Source organism: Acipenser ruthenus, chromosome 45 (genome assembly GCF_902713425.1).
Source record: "Acipenser ruthenus chromosome 45, fAciRut3.2 maternal haplotype, whole genome shotgun sequence".
Lineage (NCBI taxonomy): Eukaryota > Metazoa > Chordata > Actinopteri > Acipenseriformes > Acipenseridae > Acipenser > Acipenser ruthenus.
In genome coordinates this window covers 9,278,495-9,293,450 of record NC_081233.1, presented here as the reverse complement: position 1 = coordinate 9,293,450, position 14,956 = coordinate 9,278,495, and the positions used below count along the sequence as shown (strand labels likewise).

At 42.3% G+C, this 14,956-nt stretch overlaps 1 protein-coding gene across 1 annotated transcript; it reads right to left on the bottom strand.

The window, feature by feature from the left end:
• Window positions 1-700: 700 nt before the first annotated feature.
• LOC117400897 (general receptor for phosphoinositides 1-associated scaffold protein) lies at window positions 701-13,309 on the bottom strand. Its single transcript, XM_034001245.3, has 8 exons — window positions 12,814-13,309; window positions 8,455-8,504; window positions 5,994-6,048; window positions 5,418-5,520; window positions 3,997-4,090; window positions 3,389-3,455; window positions 3,197-3,263; window positions 701-1,507 (listed from the first exon to the last, which is right to left on the bottom strand). Exons 1-8 carry the CDS (start codon window positions 13,033-13,035, stop codon window positions 864-866), a joined length of 1,302 nt encoding a protein of 433 aa, XP_033857136.2. The 5' UTR covers window positions 13,036-13,309; the 3' UTR covers window positions 701-863.
• Between the last annotated feature and the right edge of the window lie 1,647 nt (window positions 13,310-14,956).

Below are 14,956 nucleotides of genomic sequence, written 5' to 3'. Positions count from 1 at the left end.
AGAAGCAAGCAGAGTCTAAATGCAAATAAACAGATGCTGCTTGTTTTTACTAAAGCTGTGGTCTCTGTGCGGACTGCTTAAGTCAAATTAAAATGGTTTAAGGTTTTGCTACTATTCACACAGCTCTTTAGTTTTTTCAGTAAACTAAAACTCTGAATTGGAGAAGAGAACTGGTTTATCTGTGTGGAACTGGCAGCGTGCCACCGTTCACTGAACAACTGCAATACAGGCAAGCTGTCGTGTCAACTCAAGAGGGGATTATCCCGGACAGCAAAAGCTTGAATGTATGAGATTGAATGAATAGCATACCGTGTTACGCAAGGAAGATCGGAGGCACTCCCTGCTATTAGCGTTGCTCCTTGCTGTTGCCTTTTTATGATGGTTTGCCACGATTGGTTTTGGGTTCTGTTTGTCCAATATTGAGTTACCATTTTTTTGTCGTGAGTTTGTCTGGGAAATCCTATTTGCCGGGGACTGGACAGTGATCCCAGTTGAAAAGGTCACATTCAAATGGAGAGAAGTGTTACAACGAGGAGGCATCCACTTCTTTGTGTTGCTATTAAAAATCAAACAACTCACACAATACGTTCAAATGCCATGCATTTATTATTTTTAAACTGAAAATAGAACATAGCTTTATATATATATATATATATATATATATATATATATTACATATACATATATATATATAATCTGAACGTGTGTTGGCATCCCTCTTTTGAACATTGTTTTTAAAGAAACTATTTACAACCAAAAAAACAAATAAATAAATAACTTAAAATTGTTTAAAAAAAACCAAAAAAAAAAAACCACAACTTTAAAAGGTTTACCAAAAAAATAAAAACCAGAAAAAAAAGCAGCTAAAATTTGCTTTCTTCCTCTTCCAGAGAGCGATTGAGTCCTGGGATGAACTTTAAGAATGTGCTGCGGAAGCTCTTCTGCTTCTTTTTACGTGGCAGGGAGCCATAGTTGCTCTGGCTGCTGCTGCTGCTGCTGTTGCTGGTTTTGTCCCAGGATCGGGTCTGGTAGCTCCTGGTGCTGGCGCTCCTGCTCAGGCTGCTCTTGGTCGTGCTGAACAGGTCGCTCAGTCCCTTTTTGCACGGGACCCCCGGCTGCTTCCCCTTGTCCCCCACGGAGTTGTGGATCCCCTCCTCGAAGAAGCAGGTTTGATACAGCGCGTCCTCGCTCTCCACTGTGCTGCTCCTCACACAGCTGGTTGAGCTGCAGGGGCTCCCGGTGGAGTAGCGCTGCCGATGGGAGGCTGGACTCTGGGATGGGACGGGGTGCTGCAAGGGCTCCCTCCCGGTGGAGTAGAGCTGCTGATGGGAGGCTGGACTCGAGGACGGGACGGGGTGCTGCATGGGCTCCCTCCCGGTGGAGTAGAGCTGCCGATCAGAGGCTGGACTCGGGGACGGGATGGGTTTGGTTCCACTGCTGGTGCCGTAGATGCAGGCTCTCACCGACTCCAGCGTTTCATACATGGCAGGGTCATTCAGAACAATCCCTGAAAAAACAGTTATAGTTTCTATTTAATTTCCTAAACTTTATCTGGGATATGCTGATAACCACTCGGATCATCCCCTTTAAAATAAAACAATTGAAAATAAATATGTTGTTGACAGTATTAATGTGCAGGGATAGATATACTGCAAGACTCCTATTGCTTAGTGGTTTCACACATGCCAGGTTTTACTACACAAGAGTAAAGAGCTACACAGTGTTTAGGTAACAAGCTCAGGTGTGTCTTAAACTCAGCAAAACCAGGAATGGATCAAACTGCTATGCAATGGGGGTCTTGTACACATCAGGGATGGAAATAACACTAATGTGTTTATGGAATTGAGTAAACACACTTCCTTCAGTACCCTGCTTGGAAGACTATTTATTATCATAAAACCACCAGGCATCTGGTTTTCCAATGTCGTTTCACAATGTACGCCCAACCCTCCCGGGTTTGAGTTTCACCACAAAGTCTATTAATAATAATAATAATAATAATAATAATAATAATAATAATAAGACGTGCTGCTAATGGATCTTTGATACTTAAATAAGCTTTTGAAAACATTTTATAACAAATGTAGAGCAAGTTATCATAACTCAATGGGTTAAGTTTCCCTAAACCAACAGAAAAAGTTTCACTGTTAACCCGAAAAGTACAGCACAGCAAAAACCTCTGCAGGAATTCAGTGTGAACTGCAACGTCATGTAGGAATGCAGACAAATCAACTCGTCAAAAAACTAGTAAGTAGAATGAACAGCTTGCCCGTCTGCCAAACCAGTTTAGCTGAAGCGCTTGAGGGCATGAAACTTAGTACACAGGTTTCAGGAAACTCAAACAATCTTTAACTGTACAGTAGACAAATACCTCGAATCGATTTCTACACAGTACACTAACCTCAACCAGATTTCCTCAAAATCAGGACCAGCTCCCTATTAACTCTTATTGGACCAGTGTGGGCTCAGCTTATCTATCTCCATGTGAGCCGGGACAAACACTAGCATGCTTTAAATACACATTACAGGTGGACTGTCACCCCAACCCTGGCAGTCCAAACTGACCTGTAATCCAAACCATGCTATTATGCAGGCTGATAGCAGCTGTAGAAAACAAAGTGTCAGAATCCTAATTCTACGATTGGATGTGTAAAACACTTAGCCTCTGTATTTCATCCAAAGGGTTATTCCTGTTTTTTGATGGGATATCAAAAGATAAGACAAGCACTTGGGTTTGGTACCGAGAAGAGTCAGCTACACAAATCTCTCTTCCAAACAGGGTCCCAGAAAAAGGTATGAATTTGTCATCTCATCGAGCCCTCATTCCCCGTGGCCAGCGAGGTGGTTAGATTCCACTGTACTGTTGCAGCTACACTTCAACCCCCTATGCCGTACCAGCAAGAGGGGCTGCCAACGGCATTTAACCCTTAAGATACGCAACGAATCGAGTGCTTGCTGCTCAAACGGTTTCCTATTTAAAACACATGCGAGAGCGACTCGAGCATCACGAGGAGGAAACTGACCATTCGGACGACCGGATCCAACCCCTCAGTACACTTTAAACCCTGTTTCGTGCACCTCATTGCAAAAATGAGTTATTTTATTTGTGGAACACGTGTCCCTTGCACCTTAAAAAGGGTTAAAGAAAAGCACCGCACGATACGAGAAGCGAGAAAGAGAATGAAAGTGGACTCACCGTGAACTAGTCTCTGTTCCTGCACCATTAAGGACCTGTACTCTCCCCACTTCTCATGAAGGGTTTGCTGGAAAGAAGGAAGCAGAATTGAGAGGTCATGCTACAGGCATTAACACTTTCTTAGCAGCATCGATCCACAGAATTGTTAACAGGAAATTAGGGAGTGGGGTTCAAAACAGAAGAGTCTGTTACCTTTAAATACTGTAATCTGGTCTCCAGTTCGGCTTTCCTGATCGAATCTCCGTACACAGTTTCCAGCCTGAGAACAAGGATATTGTTTGTTAACACCGAAGCAGAACCAAGTGCATCTAAACGTAGTGTACAGATTGAATGTCGCTCAAACACATGCTGCTCCTGGATTATCGTCTTGGAAACATGGCGTATCCCGTTACAATGTCCACACCAAGGAGTATCAGTTTGAACCATTGCTCCATGTGCTGGCATTGCACATTTCTCATGGGTCTTAAGATGTGCATATCAAAGGCTGACATGCATACCATGCAACTTGTATTTGGATATTTTAATGCCTACAATTGTGGGGGGAATTAATGTTTTGGTTTCAACCAATCAAAGCGTCAGAATTAATAACATTGCAGTTCATCTTACACAGGCTGCAATCCGACATTTCAAAAGGCGCGGAAAATGGCATTAACAAAGTTATAGGGTTTCTCTTTAAAAGATTTATAATAGGTTAATTTGTACAGATGATCCTGCCCCTGACAGTAAAATTGTTTCTTGGCCTTTTCTTAACCACCCAAAAGGCTCAAGAAGACGCTCTTTCAACACAGTCAGTCTATTACCTGATGTAGTTTCCAGCTGAGCGGATGAGCTCCACCATCTCCTTGTGCTTGTAACCCTCCACGCTGGCATCGTTCACACTGGCAATGGTGTCTCCTGATAAACACACAGAATGGAAGGACTGAGTTAGGGAACAACCGAGGGGGTTACACAATAAAATCACACCTCTACAGTTCAGAGGGGGAGCTTTTCAAAATGATCCAAACCATGGCAAATCTTAACACTGTCCCTGAATATAAAATCAGGACCAAACCGGTCATCTTACTCGTACTGTTAGAGATGTTGGTTCTCAAAGTCCCCTCTTTAATGATTTAAAACAAGAGCAGCGTTTCAAGCCACCACCGTTTCGATCCGTTGAGCCCCACTGTGTTTGTGTGCGTTATTAAAACCAGCAGAAAGATTTACTGGAGATTTCCATTTAGAAGACAAACTGCCCCCTCACAGCCAGACTCCACATAAACACTTGTTTAGCAAAGGATGAGAACACATTGGGATCAGGAGACATGCGAGATACACATGGGAGATATAAAGGGGGATCAATGTATGTCCAGCCTACTGCTGCTGCTCGGGGCACCTCCACCACAGGCCACCTCAGAAATGTAGAACGTTTACAGATTTGGGTAAAACTAAAAGGCACAGTCAAACATTTCAAAGCACCAAATTGTCTCTCAAACGTCTTGATTTAAATGAGCTGGAAAACAGGAGGTCCAGGGAGATGTTCACAAGTAACTGACTGCTTGTATTGTTTCAGCTGCTTACCGCATGGGAAATAAGGGAGAGAGAGACTGCATTGGACCCGTCCCGAGTGAATCTGGGTTACCTTCTTATTACATCAGTCAGCCCTACTCATCATGAGACTTAAAACCAAGTCCTCTCAGCATTGCTTGTCTATATAGAAAAGTAATATACTGCGACAGTGAAACTGGTTACAGACTACAATCCATTCTCTATATACAGTACATTAATAGCTGTTGACAAATTGATCTGGAAAATATTCCGTGGTTTAACAAACTGTAGCTCAACTTATGCGTCACAATTAGGTCATTGTTTTTTCCATTTTTATTGTTTGTTTTGGTGTGTGTGTGGCAGCAACCTGGCATGACTTCTGACCACAAGAACATTAGGAGGTCTCTGCCGAGAGGTTTGCCACTGTATGAAACCACAGCAGCAAGGACTGTATTCAGAGACGCCTCCAAGCAGGAAGTGAAACTGGCAAACCGAGAAGCAAACAAACCCAGAATGCAATCTGACTGCAGCGAAGACAGGAAGCTCACAAGGGTTGATGTGGATTTCAAAAGGGCAGGGATCTAATCTCTTCATTATTGAACTCTTAAAAGGGAGAGACAGACTGTCTCAAACAGACCCCCTCCCCACCTCTACAATGCAGAGAGAGATAATTCCCTCTTAATCCAAAAGCACTTACCAACTTTGAGCCCTCCTGCATGGGCAGGGCTGTGGTCGTGCACCTTGCACACAAATGTGCACATCTCCAGCGAGTTTTCATTCTGGTGGTGCAGGCCGTACGTCTGGAAAACAAAACACGCGGCAGTTAAATACCACTGGCTTTGACTTCAAATAGCTTTTTTTGGCAAACAAAACCATTGGAACTGATGTCCAAAAGCTATTGAAATGTAATCAGGGTGCTGCTGTAATTATAGCAGCTTTTAAAAGATATTAAAATAACAAACTGTGAGAAGAGTGCCCAGATATTTCATGTGAACACTGTTTCCCCAAAACCAACTGTCTGTGTCACAGCTGTTAATACATTCCATTCAATCCTGCCTGGTAATTCCAACCTACTTAGAAAACTTTCCTTAAAGAAATGCATTGACGCTGGGCATGGTAACGACACAAAGAACACACACAATTATTAGTTAGAAACTGCACAGTGGAAACCTGTGTCGTGAGTGAAAGTGCACACCAGTGAAGATTTAGTGAATTGGTGTTACTTTCAATAAAATAATTATGAGAATGAGAAGAAGAACGGCCGGCCCCTCACCTGGATTTCAAAGCCAAACGTTTCATTGTCTTCCTTCTCCAGGATAATAATTTTCCTGAAAACAAAGAAAACTGATGGTAAAAACACACGTTAACCAAGCTTACACTTCTATCCAGTCATCATGTGTTAATTGAAGGGGAGGGAAGGCAGAGACATGATGGGACCTGGTCTTCAAAGCAATGACAGACACCATCTGCGCATTATCTTAAAGTCAGTGTTGGAAGTTATTGGCCCCCAGCAGGGCGGTTCTAAGCCACTTTAGGTAATCCTCGAATCTGATAGAAGATACTCTGACTTCCAGAAGACTGGATTTGAAACTATTTCAACTACCCTTCCAACAGAACAGTCCAGAGATACCTGCACACAGACTCCACTCGAATGTCTCATAGGAAGTGCAAAGCCGAGCTGAAACTTTAAAACACTGCACCCCCAATTTAAATATATTAGAAATGTATCATGTTTTAAATACAGCTCAAATTAGCGCGCCAATGACGATTTAAAAAAGGACAGAGAATCCAGCCAATTGCTCGCATTACTTATTTATTTAAAAACTAAGGGGTCTTTAAAATCAGCACAGAAACTAGGACCAGGTGACTCTGAAAAGGAACTAAGTGGAGCTAGACTTGGGACAAGGCATCGAGCCACACATCCTCCTCTCGTTTGTAAAATGATTATGTACTTAAATAACAAAAAGAAATACAACAGCAAAGATCTCGCCCCAACAGACAGCGCTACGTTTGATATTCAGAGCCAGCAGCACGAAAAGCAGAACAAGGACGCGGACTGCGGCTCCCACAGCGGGACGAGCGAGAGGCCGCGCCCCGGGCTGCACAGCTGCTGCATTGTTTTCAGACATCGCCGCCTAAAAATATTTCAACTTCTCCACTGAAATAAAAACAAAAAGCAAACTCGCTTTGGAAACTTCTGAACAAAACCCTGGAGCGTTCCAAAGGGTGATTTCCAAAGTAAAAAGGAGTCTAATGAAGTGCAAAGACTTTACAAGGAGTTACAGCAGATGTGCTTCAAAACAGACTTCGTACTGAAAACAACTCCTATCAAAAGCATTGGCAATCCCCTTTGTTTGGAACAAAACAAAGACGTCACTACGTCATCCGGTTTTTTTTTTTTTAACTAGCTCTGCTCGATGATCTAATAAGCAGATTATCAAAAAAAAAGTTTATACTATGACTTCTATTGCATAGCAGTATCACCCATTCCAGGTTTTAATACAAGCTTGATTAGCCACAGTGCGTAGGCAACAAACTCAGGTGTGTCTTTAAAAACTCACAGTAAAACCAGGAATGGATCAAACTGCTATGCAATGGAAGTCTATTTTCCATCCCTGTATATGCGACTTGTTTTGACACAACACAGCCAACATAAGGGGAAGGAGGGGTCGTGAACCCAAATCGACTTCAATCAGGCTCTTGTTAAATCTCCTCTAAAGAACGCATTTCAGGTTGGTGGATTAGGTGTGCAAATGCGGTCCTTGTGTACATTATAAAATAACTATTTGAAAAATCCCTTAACCTGTTTAGACGTCAGTTGCACATGGCCTAGTATTTACTATGTGCTGCATGGGGGAAGTCCAATACGCAGGCGCGGCTTTAAAACGCATGGCTTTGCCCTGTATATATATGATCTGCTTATTTCTGACAGCTGTAAAAATGTGTCTTATCAAGCCTGTATTTCCAGGCGAAAGAGGATCGACTCCTCAAATCTACTCACCTGTTTCAGCGTTTGACCTACATGCCAGTCAATCCAATAAAATGTATTAAATCTCTTTCAGTAGCCTAAAGTACAGCGCGTGATCGATTACCTGACGAGCTTCAAAAAAAATGCCTGGCAACAAAAATGAGGCAAAAAAAAAAAAAAATCGCGCTGCTCTTCTGGGCTTATCCAGAAAACCTATATTAGGATGAAAACAAGCCTCCTGCTGCATAGCAAGTTCACCCATTCCAGGTTTTACTAAAAGCTTGATTATAGCCACAGTGTACCGGTTACAAGCTCAGGTGTGTGTCATTAAACCCAGTAAAACTTGGAATGGGTCAAACTGCTGTTTTATTTCCATCCATACGATAGTAAATACTGGGAAAGTAAAAAAAGAATTCATAAAAACGTCCCCCTCCTACTGAAAAGCACACACTGACGTTTGAAAAAACGTCCCGGGTTTTAGGGATTTTTTTTTTTTGAGAATGTGCGTAACCTGAGAACCACGCAGAAAATCAATACAAATATAAACATGCCGTTATCAAAACACAAATGAAACTTGCCATTGCGGGATCTGGTTTTAAAACAAGTCAGTGAACGGGAGGTTTTTACACTGAACAGAGGAAGCTCCCTTTACCTCTAACCGCAGTGCTCTGTGCGCATTGTCTGCAGGGTTTCCCCCTTTCAAATAACACTGGCACGGTGCAGCTAGGCTTGAGAAGATACAGGTGAATGAACCACTCCGCCTTACCTCTGCTGTGCAGGCGAGTGAGTCAGAGATTTCCACTTCAAAGATGCCCCCTAGGCAAAGAAAAGAAGAGCCACAGGTTAGGGGTGGTATCGAGCAAGGAGGCACGCGTCAGGAGGAAATCCGGGACTGGTGCCAGGACAGCAAGCCTTTGTGCCAGTAAACAAGCCAACACAAAAACCCTAGTGGTTGCAACATCTACTTTTAGTACACTCCCTTTAATAGAATATTTGGAATGTCTCCACCTAAATAAACCTTAAAAAACACTCGTGAACAGTAATATGGTCCGTTATGCTTAGAAGGGATAATACAGTACATTGTCTGATGAACCAAATGTATGACAACAGTTTGTTCAGACCAGGCATTGACAGCTCTGATAAGATCATTTAGTATTAAAATATGGTTACAAAACAGACAGAGCTGTGTGTTTTAAAACACATTTTCCATGCATGACACACACACACACACACACACACACACACACACACACAGAGCACGGGCAGTACAATAAAACAAAGCTTTGTTTAACATCTCAAACACGGTCACCCCCGCCGATATGTTTAAAGCTCCCGTAATGTGGTGCATAAATCCGTCTCAAATTAGACCGGACACACAATAAAATCCCCCTTTCACTGCCCGCCTTGTATTTGCATAATTTTAAATTATTTATGTATTTAATCTTCTCCATTTCAGGCTCTATTAACGCTTTGCTAAATGGGGGTTTCTCCTTTGTGCGCGTCGTTCAATGGGTCATTCAGAACCTGCCCAGCGTGAAGACAAAGGGGGAGCTTTTTAACAACGCGGTCGGGAGACCTGCACGTTTCACAGGGCTTTTTTCAATGATCTCATTTGTTTCCCTAAATACCTTAAAGACTCCAGAGAGCCGCACGCGACTGCAGTACAATGTGGGTTGTGTGGGAGGCACGTGTGGGTCCCATTCATTCGCACAGCGTCAGAACTGCACCTGGTTCAATAGCCCCCTTTTAATCACGGATCACTTGAGAGTGATTAAAGTCAGTTTTCTGCAATTGCAGCACAAAGAAACGATCTGTGCATTGTGCAAAACATCATAAAGGAACAGAGATTTTAAAAAGCTTAACCCTTCAAAAAAGAACCAATGGTACGTCATGAAGATTACATTCAGGGAGCAGAAATCGGGCTTCATTTAACCCCAAAAAGCAGACCTCAATTTTTCTCCTTACTGTCTCAAAATCCTTGCATGTTTATGGTATGGTCTGTTTCTGCACTAACGACATCAGCGCGTTAAATTTAACAAAAGCACGCCATTAATCTGTAACAAACCTGTTCTGGAATTTGTAGACTTTGGAAGTTAGCAGGCAATTGGCAGTTTGTTTATTAAAAGACAATCATTTCACTTTTGATTACTTGTTTACCCATTAGGTACCACATTTCTGTGCAGTATAACTAAACGAAATCTACAACGTTTGATAATCAAGCTCCATCTTGTCAAAATGTTTGGTCAAAGTTCGAGTTGTTTTTTGTTTTTCCAGTTTTGAAGTTGGGCCTCCATGTCACCAATGCCAGCCCATACATTCTTGGGTGCAGCTCCTTTGCCAGTGTGCACAGTACCCTCATTGTAAATGACAATGTATAATAGCACCAATAAAATAAAAACCAGCCCACGACAAATGAGGCACCGGGCTGGGGAACGGAGCGGCATAATGTGTGCCCTGTCTCCGAGCGCAACAGTGTGGTGAGGGGGTGGTCAGAGCGACACAGCTTCAAACCACGGCCCTTTGTGAGCAAAGAATGCGCAACATTTTAGAATATGCATGCAGAATGATTCTTATAAAACACAGCGTTTGACAGTCATGCAAACAAGCGCGCGCCCCCGACACATACGTTCTAGATTATACAAAGCAGCATTCAAATGAACGCAACACCATTAACAGCACGAACCGACAAAGAAATAGTGAACCCCTTCAGGTATATAAAGAATGGAGAGGTTCTTCAAACGGTTTCTTCTTAAAATACATCCGAGAGCGACTCAAGTATCACGAGGAAGAAACTGACAATTTGGACGAGCAGAGCCAACCCGTCAGTATTTAAGAACATAAGAAAGTTTACAAACGAGAGGGGGCCATTCAGCACATCTTGCTCGTTTGGTTGTTAGTAGTTTATTGATCCCAGAATCTCATCAAGCAGCTTCTTGAAGGATCCCAGGGTGTCAGCTTCAACAACATTACTGGGGAGTTGGTTCCAGACCCTCACAATTCTCTGTGTAAAAAAGTGTCTCATTTTCTGTTCTGAATGCCCCTTTATCTAATCTCCATTTGTGACCCCTGGTCCTTGTTTCTTTTTTTCAGGTCAAAGAAGTCCCCTGGGTTGACATTGTCTATACATATGAATGTTTGAATCAGATCGCCGCGTAGTCTTCTTTGTTGACTGAATAGATTCAATTCTTTTAGCCTGTCTGCATACGACATGCCTTTTAAACCCGGGATAATTCTGGTTGATGTTCTTTGATCTCTTTCTAGAGCAGCAATATCCTTTTTGTAACGAGGTGACCAGAACTGACCAGAATTTATAATAAAAAAACCCACAACATTGCAAAATTAATAAAGATAACATCGCTTTATTTTGTGGGACACGTGTCACTTGTACCTTAAAGGGTTAAACAGACAGAACTGGTCAAAAGGTGTGTATTTAAAAAAAAAAATTGTAAGATGCTGCATTCACATGCAAGCAAAGAGAGATAAATATGTAAGCTGAACACACGTGTCTGGGAAATACCGTTTTTTTCTTCCTCCGAGAGAATGTCCCTTTGATTTTGCTCTTCTAAGAGAGCCCCTTTCAGGTTTGTTATTGTTCTTCGTTAAGACCCAGAGGCCTATACGCGGACCCAGAGTACATACGTACTGAGATTTCTTCTGACCATTAAGAGGTTGACTCCAGTGGTAAATTGCACACGTCTCAATAAAACTACAGCCGTGTATATAAAACCGCACCCTTCATTAATATGAGAGAGAGAGAGATACACTATCGTATAAAATTACAAATCAATCTGGCATCAAACTCGCCCTTTTAAAACTTTGCACATGCATTTCCCCTCGAATTGACAAGGCGCACGCAGGCTCGCTGTCTCCGCTGCTAATTGACTGCAGACTATCATTACACACATGTGCCGTCAAGATGCGTTACAAAAAAAAAAAAAAAAAAAAAAAAACCCACACACACGAGTCGCAACCCATTGAATTCACACAATCGCGTGTATTTATAAAGGATGCTGCTCGTGCTTTTGCTATGTGTTTACTAGCAGACGCCCTTACCCAGGGCGACTTTCAGTTGTATACAAAATTAATAAAGAATTACAGTACAATAAAGAGCTCGATACAAAACACAATGACTCCAGTCCTAATAAGAGCAAATACCAAACACAGTACGATTTGATATCGGGACAGTTCAACAGAGCAGATTAGTGTTGATAGTTACACCCGGGTTAGATACGGGTGCAAGTGAGATACTACAGATTGGATTAAGTGCAGGATTAAATACAGTAAAATAGGGATCAGATAAGTGTAAATTAAAGCACATTAAAAGGCAGAGTGCTATATAGACCAGAAGGGAAGAGTTGAGTTTTACAGGTGTTGTTTCAAGGTCATAACTGATGTTAAATCCGAGATACACGCGCATGCAAATCTAGTCATGTGAAGTTATATTCTAGATCCGATATTGTGCTGTAGGTTCTAGAATATTTTAGGGTGACAAAGAACCACTAAGTTTTTGAACCGGCTCTTGTTCAATCTGTAGGAGTGCTTAATTACCCTACATGCAACAAGTGTGCCAAACAAAACACGACATCGCGAAACTTCTATAAAACGAATGTACAGTATTTAATGTAGAGAGGCGATAGCGTTTATTTAAGTTGTTAAACACACACACACACACACCACACACCACACACCCTGTTTCTTAAAATAATTAAGTAACCTGCAGGTTGATGTCCATTGTCCACACGACATTATCATTATAAATTGAGTACTGCAATAGAAAAGTTCACCGTCTACAGCTGGGAGCAGCAGGAGCGGTATAGTATACTCTCGAAGTAAGCAAGGCTTGTAGCCTTTTAGAAACTTCAAAACAGAACCTCTTCCTTACAGAGAGTAAGACAGAGAGACGCTGGTATACACCCTACAGAGGTTTACTGAAGGAATACATTGGGTCTGGATACGATTAGAAGGACATCCTTACGAAACCTATTACTGCATCAAACACAGCGTTGCTGTAAAAGGTGAGGTGGTACTAATAAAAGCCGCAAAACGTTTACATTTTAAATGCTTAAAATACATTTTATAAACGTTAAAAGTTATAAAAGAAATGATTAAGAGACCACATAGCTACCTTCCTGTGATTCCTGGGCAGCGTTCCTCCGGAGTAAGCCAGCGTTTTGTAGTTGTAAACGTCGGAGGTGTTTTTGTACGAATCCAGGGTTTTGAATGTCTCCGAAGCCGGCTGGTAAATCTCATTCTTCCCCGCACTGTACACATCCCGGTCCGTGGCGCTCCCCCACTCCTCTTCCTTGCGGCTTAACTGCTTCAGCCGCCTCAGAGTCATGTTCTTCATAGCAATCCAACACACACTGCTAATTCACAGACCTCGACTTGTGTTGCTACTTGTATCACAAACAACCCAATTAGCCAGTCCCAGCCCACACTGTTGCGCGCTCTCTGCCTCTCTCTCTTTTAACGTTTATAAAATGTATTTTAAGCATTTAAATGCAACTCAACTTTGCATGACTAGTAGTATTTCAGTCAGTGCCAGATGGGCGTGGGCGTGGCCTACAACTCATTTCCACTTCTCCCTGTGCAAGCCGACTCTTAAAGAGACAGTACCGCATTTACCTGCGCTTAGCTCCCCCTATAGCAGGGGTGGCCAGCCCCGCTCCTGGAGATCCACATTCCGGCAGGTTTTATAGGTAACCCTTAATCGTCAATTTCTGAAGAACGCAAGTTGTTGATCAATTTAGGAAGTTAATGTGTTCAATTAAATGAGGAGTGGTCAGCTCTGCTCCGTGAGCAGCGGCTCTCGCTGCTTAACGAGTCAAAATGAAACTGCTCCAGTTCTTTAAAATGGATGATTAAGGGCTACCTATAAAACCCGCTGGATCCTGGCTCTTCAGGACCAGGGCTGCCCACCCCTGCCCTGATGTTTCGCTGTAGCTGCCTTTTAACACTGGAATTGTCTTGCAAAAGTGTTCTGGAGTGAATAGTGTGATATGCATGGCAGTGTTCTAGAGTGAATAGTGTGATATGCATGGCAGTGTTCTAGAGTGAATAGTGTGATATCGATGCCAGTGTTCTAGAGTGAATGGTGTGATATCCATGCCAGTGTTCTAGAGTGAATAGTGTGATATCCATGCCAGTGTTCTAGAGTGAATAGTGTGATATCCATGCCAGTGTTCTAGAGTGAATAGTGTGATATCCACGCCAGTGTTCTAGAGTGAATAGTGTGATATCCATGCCAGTGTTCTAGAGTGAATAGTGTGATATGCATGGCAGTGTTCTAGAGTGAATAGTGTGATATCCATGCCAGTGTTCTAGAGTGAATAGTGTGATATGCATGGCAGTGTTCTAGAGTGAATGGTGTAATATCCATGCCAGTGTTCTAGAGTGAATAGTGTGATATCCATGCCAGTGTTCTAGAGTGAATAGTGTGATATGCATGGCAGTGTTCTAGAGTGAATAGTGTGATATCCATGCCAGTTTTCTAGAAAGCTTCTTTAACAAGCCAACAGCAGCACGGTGTCGTTCTAGGAATAGCAACCCGTGTTTTGTTCACACCAAAAAAAAGAAGAGGAGAGAGATTTTGAAAATAAACGTCCTCTCAGTCCTGTAACTCAAGAGTTAAACCCCAGTGAACCGGGGCTCTCTGTTTTCAATGAGTTATTGGGAAGTTAATTAGCGCCACCTGCCGTGGGACAATGGTATTTGTATCACAGGGGATACATAGAATCCACGTGTCGTTCTGCTTTACTGTTTCGCATTCCCAATCCTCGTTTATTTTCTTACACTAGCCCGACTATACAGTACGTATCGAAGAACTTTTAACCGCTCAAGAAACGACCTTCCTGTTGAGCGCAGTTTGGCGCACGGTCGATTATACCTTCTCTTCTCCTTCTTCTAAATTATGAAAAAAGATATAATAAAACACAATCACCAACACTTCTATCACTGCTACAACTTACAGTATAATATAATCATTGTAATATTATTATTATTTTTATAAAATTGCACGATTGAACGGAGGCTTTCGTAGTTATTATTTTGCAGTGGACTAAATGAAAAAGCAACTGCATCGTAAATACTGCGCTCGTGTCACTAGAGTATTGACAGGAAATACAGCAATAACAATCCTGCGTCTCTTGTAACAGAAGCATTCTGCGGCGTGCGTAAGGTATACAGCTCTAACACCACTGTACGTGTGTTTAACCCCTTCAGCTGTTCAAAAGGTTTCTTCTTGAAGAGCGAGGAGGAAACTGACCATT